This window comes from Priceomyces carsonii (genome assembly GCF_900007245.1).
Source record: "Priceomyces carsonii strain CBS4050 genome assembly, scaffold: Debaryomyces_carsonii_scaffold_1, whole genome shotgun sequence".
In the NCBI taxonomy this organism is placed as follows: Eukaryota; Fungi; Ascomycota; class Pichiomycetes; order Serinales; family Debaryomycetaceae; genus Priceomyces; species Priceomyces carsonii.
Window position 1 is genome coordinate 2,457,298 of NW_026946674.1, and position 17,288 is coordinate 2,474,585.

Genomic DNA, 17,288 nt, shown 5'->3' on the forward strand with positions numbered 1-17,288 from the left:
ACTTTTTGGTAATTTTTTTTTTTTGTCGTTTGTTAGTTACGCAGCCCTTTCATGGCAATCTCGAAACTGTAGATACGTAAGAATAGGTCTTTCATAGCTATAATTTTAGTTGTGACTATTGGCGTTTGCATCTGCAGCTTTCTAACTTTACAATATTCGAGTGGAGTCCACAGGCAAAGTATGCTCTTGCCAGTGAGAGAAACAGGAAGTCAAAAAGAGGAGGATACTTATACGCTTCGTGGCAATAGGAAAGAAGGGTGCCACAACGAAGTTGACGATAGGAATCTGAAGACGGATGCTCAAAATTCTGAAATGAATGTTACGGATTTTAAGCATGAAGTAGTAGAAGACCATGCCTTTGAACAAATACAAGAGAACAGGAAGACGCATAGCGGAGAAAACATTAGTGATACTGTTTGCATAGGAGAAAATAACCAACCAAGCGCTATGACACCCCCTACGATGAATTCAGATGACCAGAAAGACAAAGTTACGAGTGCAGTAGATAGTTCAAATGAACATGTCAATTCTGAGCATATATACTCTAATGATGATGAAAACGCAAGCAAAAGCGTAACACCAACCGCTAATGAGAATGACAACGAAGAAGATGATGAAAATGATAACGAAATATCTTTAGAGACATCCGCTGACTTATCATTCAAGAAAAAAGAAGTTAATAGGAATCGAACACAATCTTTCCAGTCCGTTTTATCCACTGCATCTTTAAAATCTTTGAAGCAACAATTTACCAACGGCAATACGAATACCACCATAAACAAGCCTCAACTTGCGAGAAATGGTAGTATTGTAAGCAACAGTGGTCATGTAAACAATACAAAGAACTTTCAGTCTTTCATACAGGCACCAGTATTATCTAGCATATCCAACTTGAAGACCACCGATGATGATTTGGAGATTGGAAAACAGCTTCCATTCAAAAATGACGTAGAAGCATCACAGGAAAAGGAATCAGAAGTACTGAATGATGACGTTGATGAAGATTATGACGATAAGGATACTATCCTTCAACAGCAAAGACTTACGTTGAACGCTTTGAAGAAATTAAGCTTATCACCGATGCCTATAATAGACTTAGATAATGGATCTAAATCAAGGGCCGTCTCTCGTAAGGGATCTGCTGCCAAACTAGAGAACAGTGATAAAAGAATGAAAAACTCAGAGCCTTATCAGCCAGCCGAAGTCGATTTATCAACTTTTGCGAGTCTTACGAGACAGCCTCATGTCGAGAAGCCAGAGATTCATGCTCCAAACGGTCGAGAAATCAGCCCAAAGTCGGTAAAAAATTTAGAGACCACTACTGATACATCAAACGAAAGTCTCAAATCTAAAATCGAACACCCTATACAGCTGTACTCCAACCACGCAAAATTAGCGCGTGGGGTCCAGCCAATGCCAGAAACATTTTCAATTCCTAGACGAAATGATTCCTCTGATAATATGAATAAGAATTTTAAGGCTGCGGAGAGAATGAGGGGACAATATACCCTGTCAGACGCAGTTGATAGAAATGCTGGGCACACGAGCAGTAATGTTGCGCTGAAAACTATTCAAATGCAAAATAGCCAAGAGGACAAGTCTCTTCACCATCGTGATCTTGAACGGTATCGTGCTCTTTCTCTGCAATCAAAGTATCATCAGAAAGTACAAAGTTTGCAGGGCCAGTATCATGAGCATAATTTGAATGCTTCTCAGAAGAATCCAGCCCGTGTATTTATGCAGCCCGAGCCTAGGAGGCGGCTACAACAAATAAATGGATTCAGGAGCCCAATGTATATTCCTGCTGTCCTTCGAATGACTTTAAACAATGGGCTTAATTCAGGTAAATCAGCATCGGAAAGCAATCTCGGATCAGTACCAAATTCACCGATTGATTCAGCTTTAGACTCACCATCCCCTGTTGACTCTCAGTATTTTAAAACGAATACTGATCCGAACATTGTTACTAAATCGTCGAAAGATTCTATCAAGTCCGTAGAGTCTACGCCATCTGTGGACTCTGCACGTTCAACAAGTCCAGGGAGATCATCTGTATATATAGGATCTTTTAAGCTTAGGAACCAGGATATAACAAGAGCTCCTACAAAAAAACATTGGCTCAAAGATGAAGCTGTATACAAATGTGGTATTGAGTCATGCCCTAAAGTTTTTAATTTTTTTGAAAGAAAACATCACTGCAGAAAATGTGGCGGAATTTTCTGCAAAGAGCATACCTCCCATTATTTATACATCAATCATCTTGCCCAATTTACGACAGGGGGAAGAGGTACTCTCTCTAAGGTCTGTGACAATTGCATCCATGAATATAATGAGTTTATGAACCATGAATTTGGACTAGCAAAGCCTGAAGCAGCTCATCAACCAGTTATAGAGTCCAATAAGAAAAAAGACTCAACTGACATCTCTAACGGACATCATGTGCATCAAAATTCTTACTCCAGAAAATCTGATAATAGAAATGAACAAGTTGTGGGAAGTGTTCCAGCCAATTGGAGCTGGAGCTCATTTTAAATCAGATTCATTTAATATTTAATTTAGCAGTGATTATTTGAAACTATGTAGACATAACTGGTGCAAGAATTATATAGATTAAGTTGAGCTATTGCAGCTTCTCTGTTTGTGCATTTTTTATATGGTGTGCATATACGCAATGGATTTTTCACCTAGCGAAATAAAACACCGTGTTTGGAATATTAGTCGGCCAAGAATCGACTTGAGTTGATAGCTTGACACTTTACTCAAAATGACAGTACTGAAGCCTCAAATCAAGGTGTTGGGCATCAATGTTGAGACAATTCGTCTATTGCTACAAGTAATTATATTTATTTCTATCGCTGGCGCTGCAATTTCATCGAGATTGTTTTCTGTAATAAGATTTGAAAGTATCATACACGAATTCGATCCATGGTTCAATTTCAGAGCTACAAAGTATCTCGTCACTCACTCATTTTATGAGTTTTTGAATTGGTTTGATGACCGGACTTGGTATCCATTGGGAAGAGTAACAGGTGGAACATTATATCCTGGATTGATGGTTACCTCAGGTGTTATTTGGCACACTTTGAGAAACTGGTTCTCTTTGCCCGTCGACATTAGAAACATATGTGTCTTACTTGCTCCTGCGTTTTCAGGCATAACTGCTATATTCACATATTTTTTCACGAAGGAAATGAAAGATTCCAATGCGGGTTTGTTGGCAGCGATATTCATGGGCATTGCTCCTGGTTATATTTCCAGATCAGTTGCAGGGTCATATGATAATGAGGCAATTGCAATTACCTTATTGATGGCAACTTTTTACTTTTGGATAAAATCTATGAAAATAGGATCGGTCTTCTATGCAACCTTAACAGCTTTACTCTATTTTTACATGGTTTCAGCCTGGGGAGGATATGTTTTCATAACAAATTTGATTCCATTGCATGCTTTTGTTTTAATAATTATGGGCCGTTATAATCCCAGATTATATACGGCTTATACTACATGGTATTCCTTAGGAACGTTGGCATCAATGCAAATACCTTTTGTTGGCTTCCTACCAATACGCTCAAATGACCATATGGCTGCTCTAGGTGTATTTGGATTAATACAGTTGGTTGCGTTTGGTGATTATGTTAGATCAAAGGTTCCATCTGATCAATTCAGAACTTTTTTGGCTATATCTGTGTTCATCGTAACGGCACTTGGAGTGGGTGCCTTATCCCTTTTAACTGCGTTGGGTTGGATTGCACCCTGGACAGGACGTTTTTACTCCTTATGGGACACCAATTACGCTAAGATACATATTCCAATTATAGCATCCGTGTCAGAACATCAGCCGACCGCATGGCCAGCTTTTTTCTTTGACACAAATTTGCTTATATGGCTTTTCCCGGCTGGAGTATACTTTTGCTTTCAGGAATTGAAAGATGAGCATGTTTTTGTCATCATTTATGGTGTTTTATGTTCTTACTTTGCCGGTGTCATGGTGAGACTTATGTTAACATTGACGCCTATTATCTGTGTTTCGGCTGCTATTGCATTATCCACTTTGTTCGACGTCTATCTCAATATTGTTGATCTTTTTAATTTCAAATCAAATCCAGCTAATGACAAGCCTAAGAAAGCCTCTAAAGAAGCTATTAAATTTCCTGTATTCAAAGTACTTTCCAAGTTGGTTGTTGTTTTGTCTTTTGTCTTTTACCTATTTTACTTTGTTTGTCATTGTACTTGGGTAACATCGAATGCGTATTCATCACCTTCGGTTGTTTTAGCTTCAAGGGGTCCTGATGGTTCCCAAACAATCATAGATGACTATAGAGAAGCTTATTACTGGCTAAGGATGAATACTCCAGAGGATTCCAAAGTTATGTCATGGTGGGATTATGGATATCAAATTGGAGGAATGGCCGATCGTACAACTTTGGTAGATAATAACACTTGGAACAACACTCACATAGCTACAGTCGGGAAAGCTATGTGTTCTTCAGAGGACGTTGCATACAAGATACTAAGACAACATGATGTCGATTACGTGTTGGTTATATTTGGAGGCTTATTGGCTTATTCAGGTGATGACATCAACAAATTTTTGTGGATGGTAAGGATTGCTGAAGGGATCTGGCCCGATGAAATACATGAAAGGGATTTCTTTTCAGATGCAGGTGAATATAAGGTTGACGCTCAAGCTTCAAAAGCTATGAGAAACAGCTTGATGTATAAAATGAGCTACTATAGATTTGCTGAATTATTCAATGGCCGTGATGGCGTTGATAGAGTGAGGAACCAACAGATTCCTGCTACTAACCCTCCTGATTTAAGTGTTCTTGAGGAGGCATATACGACCCAAAATTGGATCGTAAGAATATATAAGGTGAAGAATCTTGACAATGTTGGTAGAGATTTACATCAAGCTAGTGCATTCGAAAAACAACTGCTGAGTCCTTCAAAGAGAAAGAGAATTGTCAAAAGACCAAATTTACCGTTAAGGGAATAAAGCTTTATATTTAGCAATATATATAGCACGTATTTGGAGTCCGCGGGGAACGAAAATGATCATAAGAGCATCATATGAGTGCTTTATATACAGTCTTTCTGGTATATATAACTTGAGCGCTGTCTGCAAATAAGATTATTAATAGTAATACATATTTAGGATTCAAAATGACTGCGTTACTTGATTTAGAGGGACATTTAGTATTTTATCGGTCTTATCACAATAATCATAAAAATGTTTCTATTCATGTTTGCTGCATTCCCGTGATTTTAATAACAGCGATTGGCATCTTGTCACCAGTGGAACTTTTCGGTAACTTTTACCCGTATATTAATTTGGGCTCGTTACTAGCGTTAACCTATGGCTTATACTATATTGCATTAGATTGGAAACTTGGAACTCCAAGTGCTGTTTTTTTACTTTCTGTTGCATATTTACTCAAGCTGGTTTACCTTGACTTAGGTACTTCGTCAGAAGAATTCACTAAAACTCATTTTATTTACACTTGCGTATCACTCCACGTTCTTTCGTGGTTGGCGCAATTTTATGGGCATTTTGTTTATGAAAAGCGTGCTCCTGCGTTATTGGACAATCTTTTGCAGGCTGTAGTATTAGCACCCTATTTTGTCGTTTTTGAGCTTGCATTTTGGCTCGGTTACAGATTGGACTTAAAAAAATCTATGGATAATAGGGTTGGAGTTTTAATTAGAGACTTGAAGCTAAGAGAAAAGGCTGCACATGGACAATGATAGTCTCACTTAAAGTGTTGGCGACTTATACCTTGTGGTTAGAACTTTGAGATTTATAGTGATCGTACTTCGATTTCACATCTTGTTCGTAAATATACGTTCCTTGCAACTGATTCCCGATCGTCAACCACCCTGGTCTTATGTTGTGGTCTCTACCAAAAATTTCCAATTTTCTTGAGTGCTTCCCAACTATTCTTTCTACGATATCGTAAACTTCATCAGGCTTTCGTGAAGTTTCTCGTGTCCCACTTACAATTACATCCGTATCTATCTTTCTGTTTAACCAATAAGGGTTACCCTTGATTCCAACTAGCAAATGCTCCTTTGAATGATTGAGCCAGTGTCCAGTTCTTCCTGTTACAATTGTTCTTTTTAACTGGTTCAATTTAACCCATATCATTTCATCCGAACATTTATATCCCCACTTCAGGAGGGCCTTGCGTCCTATTTCGATAGATCTTCCTGTGACCCAAAGCAAAATGATTCCTTCATCCTGCAATTCATGCATCGGTAAGGAGAGCAACTCGAAATCTTTACACGTTCCATATGGTAATGACATATGTATATCCCAAGCGGGATCAGAAATAATGACTGCAAACTTTCCTAGGATCAGAAAAGGAAGATATCTGACGTCGCAGTTGATCCACTGCGCAGGTATTTGTTCTCTGCAATATTCTGTGAAACATTCTCCTATAGTATATTCATAGTTTGATGCTTGCTCTTCCTTAGAGACTTTGTCTTGTAAATGAGGTGGCTTTAAGGTGTAATAATGTAAATACCGACAGGCTTTCATTTTATGACAAGTATCAAGGTAAGAACAATCACCCAAATTCATATCAGTATTATTATTCAACACAGGTAAATAATGAACTTTTGTTTGACTACACTTAAAGATTTCCCGAGACATCAAATGTTGAAGCAGATTCAACTTTTGCTGAATCGTCTGATCGCTTGGGAAAGCATTTCTCGTCCCTTGTTGACAGTAGTCCTTCTTATTGAAACAAATACTCGAAAGTGTACTGTTGTGACTAGTGTCGTTACAGATCTCAGAGAAGCGTTTCCTGGATACCTTTAAAGCAGCTTTTTGCTTTGCAAGGTGGTCTCTTGATGAAGGTTTCTTCAAGATATCATTCAATAGAGAAAAACTTACGTTAAATCCATTATCTATAACGGCACCATTAGTGAAGTCGACTTTGATTTCCGAAAACAAAGGTTTCTCTAAGAAGTCGAGGAGAAGACGATCTGGTTTTTTCTTAAGATCCTCTTCTGTTATCATTTTTGAACTTTGAAATTTGATTTCTTTTGCTGTAAGTCCATTTAATCTATCATGTAGCAATAGTAAGGTTGGCAAATTGACCCAAGTGATTTTGGCAGCTCTGAATGGCCTCTCATCTTTCATGTCTCCGCTAATATTCAATGCACCACATATTTCGTTTAATTGTTCTATATAACAGATAAAATTCTCTCTTGAAAAATGAGGTATAGTCTCAGCCTTCTTGACTTCTTTTGACTTGCAATAATAGTTGAAAATATGGGAGATCTTATCGATATTACCATTAATGGGTGATGAAAAAAGATCTTCATAGTTTTTGATTAAAAATATGACCAAGGGCTTGAAATCTTCTACCTGAAAAAGCATTATTTTAGAGAAATTCAAATTACAATATCATTTGTAATATTATAAAAGATATTATGTACTATATTATATATGGGCTGTAAAATGTGTAACGAGGTAAAGTGAAACAAAGATTTCTCAACACATTTTTTTACTGCAAAAAAAATTTTACATCTAGATTCGGACATTTATAATATAACAAATAATATTTGGCGAAGAACAAACAAAAAGCAAAAACATTCAAGGCCATTCTAGTATTAGCTAGCCAGAAGAGATAAGAACAAGATATTAAAAACCAAAAGGGTTATCAGGAGTCGCAGCTTGCAAGTTGGCTCTTTTTCCAGTCTGCTGAGGTTGTAAAGGTGCATTTCCAAAACCAGCACCAGTTGGCTGAGACTGTAAAGGTTGACTGAACCCATCGAATTGAGGTTGTCCAAAAGAAGTCTGAGGCATTTGCAGATATTGTGGTGGTTGGCCCCCGATACTTGTATTTTGGAACATTCCGGTTATTTGATTCATATTTGGTGGTTGTGGTGCAAATGAGCCATATGAATTTTGCTGCTGAGGAAAAGAGTTAAAACTATTCATAGTTGGCTGCTGAGACACACCAAAAGTAGTCTGCGGGAATCCATTAGCAAGAGGTGTCGCGCCTGGGCCGAAATTCGTCTGGGGAAAACCTCCACTTGCTTGACCACCAAAAGAAGTCTGTGGATATCCAGCTGCCCCTTGGTTTCCAAACGAATTTTGTGGGTATCCGCCAGTCACCTGGGATATAAAAGATGAAGGATTAGTACCTCCAGTTGCCTGACCTCCAAATGAAGTCTGAGTGTACCCACCTGCCGCTTGGATTCCAAATGAATTTTGGGGGTAACCCCCTGTCGCTTGAGACTGTTGGTTAAAGCCTCCAGTAATCTGTTGGCCAAAAGATGATTGAGGGACAAAGGCTCCAGGGACAGCTCCACCAGTACGTTGGTTTGAAACCATCGGACCAGTGGGCTGACCTGTAAGTTGGTTACTAAATGACGTCGAAGGGGGCACTCCACCAGTTCTTTGAGCAGGAACAAGAGGGCCCGTTCTTTGTAATGATAAAGATTCACCAAATGTAGTTTGAGGCATAGTTACTGGGCCAGTTTGCAAAGGAACAATATTTGGTTGAAAAGGTTGTCCAAAGCTTGTAACTGGTGGGGGACCAAACCCCGTGTTTGCCTGCTGTGGGCCAGTTTTCTGAGCTGTAAAGTTTGTTGATCCTGTTTGCAAAGGAATGATCCCAAATGTAAACTGCGGCTGTAAGCCACCAGTCTGCTGAATTGGTATAAACCCGGTAGGTTGCGCAGTTATGGGAATAAAGCCAGTAGGCTGCGCGGTCACCAATCCAGTTGGCTGTGCCGCAAGCAGCGCACCAGTTCTTTGGACAGGAATCAATGTTCCTGTCTTTTGAACAGGAACCAAATTACCTGTTGACTGATAAGGTAATTGCAGTCCTGATTTAGCGGCATATTGTTGACCAGATTGTTGTATGCTTGGCCCAGTTTTCGAAGGCGTCAAGGATGGTGCAGATGGGTTTTGTTCCTTTGGCAAGACATTATTGCCAGTGTTATTGACAATGGGTTTAACGTTTACAAGATCTTGTAAAGATCCAGTGAATTGAGGGGTCTGGGGTTGTGAAGATACTTTTAAAAGGTCCTCGTTCGATCTCGCAGCTGGTTTGACCGCCCATGCATCATCTTCAAATCTCTTTTCTTGTGTCAGGTCGCTATGGTATTGTTTTTCAGGTGATGGGAGTGCCTTGGCATCAACCTTTGGAACATCATTTGATGAATTATTCTTTTTGAGTTCACCGCTTGGTTCCGTAAATAGGCCACCAGTGTTTTTTGGCTCATCAGTCGACTTCTTTCTGTCAAACTTGTTGTCCAAATATTTCATTATTCTCAAAATATCACCTTCTCTAAGACCAAGTGTTCTTAACAATGATGGCGTAATATCTTCCAATATACTTTCATCCATTTGTTCACGATTAAAATTCAAAGTATAACGCTGGCAATTCCCTATATCAATACCGCAAGCAAGGAAGAAGTCAAACCAGTCATATTCTGGTTCCTTTGTACTTTCGGAGCTTCTAGCCTTCGGTCTAGTTGGCTGAGATGGGGCGATATCATTAATTACAGCAGTAGCAGATGGAGTTGAAGAAACACCACTAGATTTTTTGGCTCTTTTCGTGCTTTGCTTGATAACTTCGTTTTTATAAGACTCCAAGGAGGTTCCTGTCACTTTTTCGACATACTCGAGATCCTCAATTGACAATTTTGTCGCAGCAACGGCAATCTTTACTCCATTGGTTTTATGCAAATGTATCTTTCCTTCGACACAGCCTAAAAATTCTGCTTCAACTTTGAAAGATCCTGTACTATCTATCCAAGTCCTGACTCTGTGGAAATTGGGCAATGATTGATCTTTATCATTATCTTTAGAAGAGGTTGCCATTTTTTCTCTTTTTGCCCGATCTTTTTCTCTCAAACGCTCACGCTCATCTCTTCCGTGGTGACGACGGACTTTTCCTCCTTTTCCATTGCTTGAGTTACTATCAACGACTCTACCTTTAGATGATTTTCTTCTTTGTGGCATATCAGTCAATTTCTCTAAATTAGAAGTTCCAATAATTTCGATATACGACGAAGGAATGACTCCTTGACGCCCGTTATCAATGTTCTCACACATCCACCACTCCTTAGATTTTGTCTCATCTACTATATAAACTTCATCACCCTCTTTACAATCTAGTTCATCTTCTCCTTGGGCCTCGAAATCGTACACGAGTCTACCAATTTTCCGATTAGATGCCCCAGTAGATGCTTGAGATGCTTTTGCAACCTCCTTAAGACCCCTTGCGTCTTCTGCACCTTTCAAGTCGCCCAAAATAGAAACGATAGCTTCTGCTACATCTTTAGTTCCGGTATGCAATTCAATTGACGCTTTAGGATTCTTGAACTCAAGAAACAAATGCTTTTTCTCATGGCTATAATCAAGTAAGTCTCTGATCCTCCATTCATGATCTAGTGATGACGCTGACTTCAATGACAATCTTTTAGGATTTGATGTATTTGGCTTCAAAATTATCAATCCCTTTCCTATAGAAAATACTACAGCTCTCTTTTTGCGACCGTCTACTTCATTAAGATACCAAGTAAAGAAATCGCCATCAAAATTGTGTTCTTGTGAGTCACGAATGTCTTCTTCCTCCTCATACTGTGAAACCCCATGAGGACTCGTCGCACCGTTAGTTGATAAATTTGATTCACTAGGTCTAGATGGCATTGGGGGAGGGGGTGCCTCTTCCTCGAAGTCTTTGTTGTGCGGTATTCTGCTATTGACAGGTTCCGGCTGCAGTTCTCTTTGAGGCGTTCGAGGCGGACTGTCGGGCCCCTGCAATTGGTCTGGGTGTTTTGGAGGCGCCATTGAGAAATATTCTGGTTGCGATATCAGCTGTTGATTTTGCGAGCCCACTTGAGGCGCCACGGGTCCATTGCTTTCATCAAACTCTACATAATTTGACGGGATAAACCCAAATGCTGTCTTGGATGAGTCTCCAACTAAGTACCAATCTTGGTCGCTCAAATCATATACCAAAAATTGTTCCCCTTCTTTGAACGATAACTCTTCTTCTGTTTGTTTGTCATAATCATACAATGCATTAGCAGTCTTAAGAACTGGTGCCTGTTAAAATGTTAGTATTTTATATAATCAATTGAATGAGCAGAAATATCGACAAATAAACGTACCTCTTCAATATAATTAGATGGAACTAAGCCAGACGGCTCATCTACTTCTTCGTTTCCCAGTGCAACAACTCTTTTTTTAACCTTCCACCATTCATCGACATCTGATTTCTCTAATAAGTAGAGTAGATCATCCGCATGGATCGAGAGTTCCTCATCCGCCTGAGCCTCATAATCATACAATGCCTTATATATTCCAATATATAGTGACAGCATTGTATTGCTCTCTATATCTCTCTTGGGTTCTACTCGAAGTTGTAAATATTCTTAGCAACTATTGGTTATAGAAGTACGAGCAGAAATGTTAGGTGTTAACGGATCGTTGGTGTTCAACGAAATTGATTTCAGCACTACTTATTATTTATCTTTTCGATCTCTTAGCTAGTTCTATGTAATCTGAAGTATCATTTAGCCTTAAATCGTCATATATCCCAGATTCTTCATCTACGTTGATGTATTCACTGTTATCCATGCGATAATCTTCTATATCCAAGTCAAAATTTTTTGGATTAAAGGATTGCAAGTCATAAGTCTTAGATAGCTTATGTAAAAAGTAAACCGCCTCTATGTCTAATGGGCAATGATTTGAATAACTTGCCCTCTTCAATTCATGGAAGGCACTTTTGCAGGCACCAAAGTTCCTATCTGCAGAAAGAGGAATGGATAAAGTTTGCTTAGATAGCGAGGATAAGGTTGAATATTTCTGATGATTTTTGTTCCAGAATTGTAAAATGTGGGAACCACTTTCCTTGGAGAAATACTTCGACATTCGGGAATATTTGATTTCGCTTGTAGCTGAAGTCTCATAATTATAGCACTCTTTAGTTGCTTTGCCTGAGCAATCGAAGGTCTTCATTATGATGTCGTCCATATTCGTGGAATCAAATTCATCGACATTAAATGAATTACTTTCTGTATTCAACAGTTCGACCATAGAATTTACCCTGGAAATGTGATTATCCTTCAAGTATCGTTTTGTAGATGGATGTAAGTAACTTGAAAGAACTAAATCAAACTTATTTTCGAGGTCATTATGGAAACTTGTCAACCTTTTAAGAATATTTGCAATCGGAATATCAACTTTCTTTTCTCCAATACTAGGATGTTTGCTAAACGAAGTGACGTGAATTATCAAAATTTTCATCCACTTTAGTATCATGTGGGAAACTGGACCATTGTTAGAATAAGAGCCTATAATTATATCTTCAAAACGACTTGAAAACTCTACGATGAACTTAATTAGATCCCACTCAAAATCACCAACGATGTCTAACTGATTTTTTTCGGATGTTTCAATGATTTGACTTTTGTAAAAAAGAACACTCCTGAGAAATTTTAAAGAATAGGACATCTCATTTCTTTTTGCTGTGCTATTCAAGATATCAAATTGCTCATTATCTTTATCGTTAGGAAGAGGCAAAATGTCTCTAAGAGATAAATTTTTGATCCTCGAGTACAGTTGCCCCAAGAAATTACCAATTAAGATCGAAATAGTGTCCTTACTGGAGCTGTTAACATCTATATGATTCAAATTGGGTTGACTAGGGGCTAAAGCTTTTTCTAAATCGACTAAGAACTCCTTCATAGAAAGATTTAAAAATTCAGGAACGCAAGGCAAAATTTTGTTCTTTATCTTATCCTCGTTAGTAACAAACTTCAAGATGTCTAAGGAGTTATCATCAAATTTATAATTCGTGGTAATAAAATTGACTTTATTTTTAAAGTTTTTTAAAACTGTGTCTCTTATAAGGAAGTTTGATAAATTAGTTGAATTAAATTCAAAAAAGCTTAGACATAATTCACATAAACGATAGCTTTCGTTAATATAATGTACATTTATGAACATATAAGGATTGAACTCGTAGCTGGGACTCCATTTGTGGCAGCTAATTGAAATCTTAATATTTGGCTGGGTTGCAAAATAGTTTTTGAAGTATTCTTGATAGTCATTATAAATCTCAGTCGTTAAATGCAGTAAAAGTTCAGCATCTGGAAGGAATGAAGTATTGTCGTTCACTGAATGACTCAAGAAGTTTTTAAAGAAAGGATTCTCGATTTTATCAAATGAGATCAAGTTCTCGATTAGTAAAAAGAGAATTTTTTTGGTTAATTCTTCGGCGGTTAGTTTGTTATTTGAAGTAACTCTTCTTTTGATAGGCTTTTTACACTCCGATGCTTGCATTTTGTCGAATTAGCAAAGACGATATTACTATCAGACTAAAGTATTTATTTATTTTAACAATCTAATGAATTTAAATTCTTTTTTTTTTTGCGAACTATCAATAATTTGCAACTACTAAAAACTGACGCATGTACATAGCATAAATTACTTCAAGTAACCTAACAAGAACTTCTGAATCTAATTCACTCTACTCAAGCCATTCTGCTGATGCAACAAAATGTTTTCAATGTTTTTCATAGCATAGATAGCGGTGAAGTCAAAGTTTTCGACAGTCGAAGCACCAATGTGAGGTGTCAATATAACGTCGTCTCTATTAAATAATTCGGGATTAACTTTGGGCTCGTCTTCAAATACATCTAAGCCTGCAAAGAGGATTTTACCAGTTTTTAGACCCTCTACTAGTGCTTTTTCATCAACTATGGATCCTCTACCAATATTTATTATTCTGAATGGTTTTGACATGGAATCAATTAGGGACCTATTGATTAGGTGTTTTGTTTCTGGAGTACCAGGACACGCGATTACTATCAAATCAGCAATTTTCTTTGCATCAATAATACTTTTGTGATAAACGATTTCGTAGCCTAATTTATTTTCTTCTTTTTCACTTAATTTAGATCTTTTTACGTAGTGGATATTCATTCCAATTTGTGATAATCTCTGCCCGATTTTTTGTCCAATACTACCAAATCCCACTATGAGTGCATTGTGCCCCTTTGGTGAAAGGGCAAACCTTCCTCCTTTTTTTTCTCCAAAAGAGTATCCACTTGGATCTCCCAAGACAATCTTACCCAGGGTCAGGTCAAACTGGTTGGAATCCAACATCTTCCTCAAATGGACAGTATGATTGTGATCAGGTGTAAAATTGGATTGATCAAACTTGAAATTTCTGAAGCTTGCAATGGTATTGTACAAAACTAGGTCTGCAACAGGTTCGGAAGCTCCTAGGCTAGGAACATTGGTCAAAATTATATCCTTCTTTGCCATGCCCTCACCATCATAACTATCGAATCCAACAGAGCAAACAGCTATGACTTTTAGAGACTTTGGTGCATTCTCCAAAATCTCGTTCCTAAAACCACCCAAGAAGGATAAACCTAACCAAGCTCCATATATTGCTTCAATAGTAGAGAATCGAGTCTTGAAGTCCTCAATTAATTTTTCTACGGTTGTTAATGTGTAGTCAATGCACTCAAAATTAGATTCAAATTCCTTAAACTCGGGCAATGATCTATTCAAGTCTCCCAAAAACAAGACTTTAGGTTTCATGGGGATTCTTGCTTTTAAATTATTTGCAAAGTAATACTATACGTAGTTTATATCCTAATGTTTGTAATCCTTCGTTTTCGAAATTTACTCGCTCACACTGCCTACAGTATATACAGAAAAGGAATACAAAAGCCGGTTAAATGGACTCATATCATTAATTTTATAGTAAATATGCCGTAGATTCTCCTTAAATATAGCACAATCTTATTCTTCATTATTGCCTCTATAAGATAACATAAAATCAAGATAAAACAGGAGCGTTCCTAAAGAGAATATGTCATTGAGATAAGGAATAGCCAATCAATGGTGATGATGACCTGGTTCACCTAAATACTTTGTAACAAAGACATTACCACATTGCCAGCATCTAGCTGGGTGTTCTTCTTCGACCTTCATCCAATATGGCTTGTGTTCATCCCCTTCTTTACCTCTGCATCCTACATATCTGTAACCGACATAGGTCGGGACTAAAAACGGTTCTTTCATCGTTCCCTTACCTTGGAAAATTGGATTCTCCATGTCGAAAACATCAATACCTTCTAATTTACCTAAAATTTCAAATCTTTCCAAACCAGTGGCCTGATCTAAGTCAGTTGGAATAGTACCTTTCTTGGCACCTGGACCAATCAATGATCCATCAGGTCCTGTAATTTCAGATAATTTCGAAGCAGTCTTGGTAGTAACATCATGTTCTGAACGTAAAACTTTTCCACTTGATAACAATCTACAAGATTGTCTTGCAAAGCCAGAATGTGCTGTGGCACGTAAAGTACGGGAAAGCATGCTGTAAAGGTTAGTAATCTCTCTCATAATGTCAATGTGAAACAAATACTCCAATTCAATTGATAGACTCGAAGTAAAAACATTCAATGCTCTTTACTACAATAACCTCGACTTCCTAGTATAAATTTGTTTAGTACTGCTAGAAATCTGCATTTAAACCAAATTATTGGGTTAAAATTATAAATATTTCTGTCACTGTCATTTTTTCACAGTCATTATGTCACATTTGATATTAGGAAGCTTTCAGTTATTCTAGTTTATCATCCTTCGTTCTATCTTCTCTTACTTCATTTAGTGTCTTTTTCAAGTGATTTGGAAAAGTTTCACAGACAGTCATCAAGTCAACTATATAAGCAACTTGGCTCTTTCATGCACCTACCTTAGTCTATAGTGAATATTATTGGTATAATTTAATTGCCAATATCAAGTTTTAATATCAGTTTTCATAGCAGAAATCATTACACAAACTAATTTAGCTTATATTACTGGAGAGTTGAATCACGATTTCTATTGGTCAAAAAAATCAATCGTTACTTTAGGAAAAGAGTGTCCATAATAAGGCACGTGATAAACAAATTTCCTTTGGGATATGTGCACGATCGATCAATCATGCGTATATGGCTAGGGCACCAAGCATCTGTGTAAGACTTTTTTTATAACTGTACCGTCAAATGCTCGTCGTTGCCACGACTTTTTCATTGAATTTTTTTGGCAAATTACATGTGCAGGGAAGCCTCAGCACCTTTGAAGAAAAGCGAAATTACGTGAAAATTCATCGAAGTCTTTTAATTCTCTTACTACAAGTACAGTAAAAGGTATGTATAAAATGATCTGAAAGCATAGAAAGAAAGACGGTAATAGCATTGATGATGGGCTTTAAACAACGACAAAGGACTTCGAATGTGCTTTAAAGCATACGCCTATGGATTATTTATTTCGACAATCAGGAGTGGCAGAGCTCAAGTAGGAAAAGGAATTAAGAAACCATATTTATTAGGTACTAAGGTTGTTCAGTAGAATATTAAGTACTGCTGACTTAGAGATCCCATTTGATGCTAGCTTTTGGATAGGTTTATGAAGCGTTACAAATTAGAATGTGTTGCGTATCCAAAAGGATTTCTTGAATGCTTCAATCAATTTGAGTTTTTTACTAACATATTCTAGTTCATAATGCCAAAAAAGAGAGCTTCCAACGGTAGAAACAAGAAGGGTAGAGGTCACGTTAAGCCAGTTAGATGTTTAAACTGTGCAAGATGTGTTCCAAAGGACAAAGCCATCAAGAGAGTCACCATCAGAAACATGGTTGAAGCTGCTGCTGTCAGAGATTTATCTGAAGCATCAGTTTACTCTGAATATGCTTTGCCAAAATTATATAACAAGTTGCACTACTGTGTGTCTTGTGCTATTCACGCAAGAATTGTTAGAGTTAGATCCAGGACTGACAGAAGAATCAGGACTCCTCCTCAAAGGAAGAGATTCAATACCGACAGAAAGGTCAACCCACAAGAAGCTGCCAAGAAGGCTAACTAATTACTGATCCAAAAATGGGACAGTCCTTAGTGATCTTCATGTGTATATTTGAAAAGATTCAATTTGTATTGTGGGCCTTTTACTCTATAATTCATATATAAAAACACATATTGTATTAACTTATTCTTGTAGCTTGGTCTCTTATCAGCTCTTTTGAGTATCTTCATGCTCCTGACTCGTGATAGCCAAATATTGTAAGCACTTGAATGAAGTTGCTTCCACCTTGCAGTGATCTTCCATCTTTGAGAAATGCTGGAAACGGCATGCCTGCATATATGTCTTGATTGGGCGCTTATTCTCAATATTAAAAATCATTCACCAGGGAGGGTGCCTAGCGAATGGTACATTAATTAGCTGCAACTATTGAAGTATAAGGTTGTATCAACACTCA

The 17,288-nt window shown here is 37.7% G+C and overlaps 9 protein-coding genes across 9 annotated transcripts; 4 read left to right on the forward strand and 5 right to left on the reverse strand.

Annotated features, from left to right (window-relative positions):
* Positions 1–180: 180 nt before the first annotated feature.
* PRCAT00001367001 (uncharacterized protein) lies at positions 181–2,532 on the forward strand (the record flags this gene model as incomplete). Its single annotated transcript, XM_062951149.1, has 1 exon — positions 181–2,532. One exon carries the CDS (start codon positions 181–183, stop codon positions 2,530–2,532), a length of 2,352 nt encoding a protein of 783 aa, XP_062808180.1.
* A 232-nt stretch (positions 2,533–2,764) lies between these two features.
* STT3 (dolichyl-diphosphooligosaccharide--protein glycosyltransferase subunit) lies at positions 2,765–4,996 on the forward strand (the record flags this gene model as incomplete). Its single annotated transcript, XM_062951150.1, has 1 exon — positions 2,765–4,996. One exon carries the CDS (start codon positions 2,765–2,767, stop codon positions 4,994–4,996), a length of 2,232 nt encoding a protein of 743 aa, XP_062808181.1.
* A 167-nt stretch (positions 4,997–5,163) lies between these two features.
* On the forward strand, positions 5,164–5,745 carry PRCAT00001369001 (uncharacterized protein; the record flags this gene model as incomplete). The annotated part of the gene is made up of 1 exon (XM_062951151.1): positions 5,164–5,745. One exon carries the CDS (start codon positions 5,164–5,166, stop codon positions 5,743–5,745), a length of 582 nt encoding a protein of 193 aa, XP_062808182.1.
* A 25-nt stretch (positions 5,746–5,770) lies between these two features.
* Positions 5,771–7,384, reverse strand: PRCAT00001370001 (mRNA (N6-adenosine)-methyltransferase; the record flags this gene model as incomplete). The annotated part of the gene is made up of 1 exon (XM_062951152.1): positions 5,771–7,384. The coding sequence occupies one exon, from the start codon at positions 7,382–7,384 to the stop codon at positions 5,771–5,773; it is 1,614 nt and encodes a 537-aa protein (XP_062808183.1).
* A 264-nt stretch (positions 7,385–7,648) lies between these two features.
* On the reverse strand, positions 7,649–11,349 carry SLA1 (cytoskeletal protein-binding protein; the record flags this gene model as incomplete). The annotated part of the gene is made up of 2 exons (XM_062951153.1): positions 7,649–11,071; positions 11,137–11,349. The coding sequence occupies 2 exons, from the start codon at positions 11,347–11,349 to the stop codon at positions 7,649–7,651; spliced, it is 3,636 nt and encodes a 1,211-aa protein (XP_062808184.1).
* A 145-nt stretch (positions 11,350–11,494) lies between these two features.
* On the reverse strand, positions 11,495–13,315 carry PRCAT00001372001 (uncharacterized protein; the record flags this gene model as incomplete). The annotated part of the gene is made up of 1 exon (XM_062951154.1): positions 11,495–13,315. The coding sequence occupies one exon, from the start codon at positions 13,313–13,315 to the stop codon at positions 11,495–11,497; it is 1,821 nt and encodes a 606-aa protein (XP_062808185.1).
* A 177-nt stretch (positions 13,316–13,492) lies between these two features.
* Positions 13,493–14,584, reverse strand: PRCAT00001373001 (uncharacterized protein; the record flags this gene model as incomplete). The annotated part of the gene is made up of 1 exon (XM_062951156.1): positions 13,493–14,584. One exon carries the CDS (start codon positions 14,582–14,584, stop codon positions 13,493–13,495), a length of 1,092 nt encoding a protein of 363 aa, XP_062808186.1.
* Positions 14,585–14,884: 300 nt separating this feature from the next.
* On the reverse strand, positions 14,885–15,367 carry COX4 (cytochrome c oxidase subunit IV; the record flags this gene model as incomplete). Its single annotated transcript, XM_062951157.1, has 1 exon — positions 14,885–15,367. One exon carries the CDS (start codon positions 15,365–15,367, stop codon positions 14,885–14,887), a length of 483 nt encoding a protein of 160 aa, XP_062808187.1.
* Positions 15,368–16,537: 1,170 nt separating this feature from the next.
* On the forward strand, positions 16,538–16,897 carry RPS26A (40S ribosomal protein eS26; the record flags this gene model as incomplete). Its single annotated transcript, XM_062951158.1, has 1 exon — positions 16,538–16,897. One exon carries the CDS (start codon positions 16,538–16,540, stop codon positions 16,895–16,897), a length of 360 nt encoding a protein of 119 aa, XP_062808188.1.
* Positions 16,898–17,288: the final 391 nt, after the last annotated feature.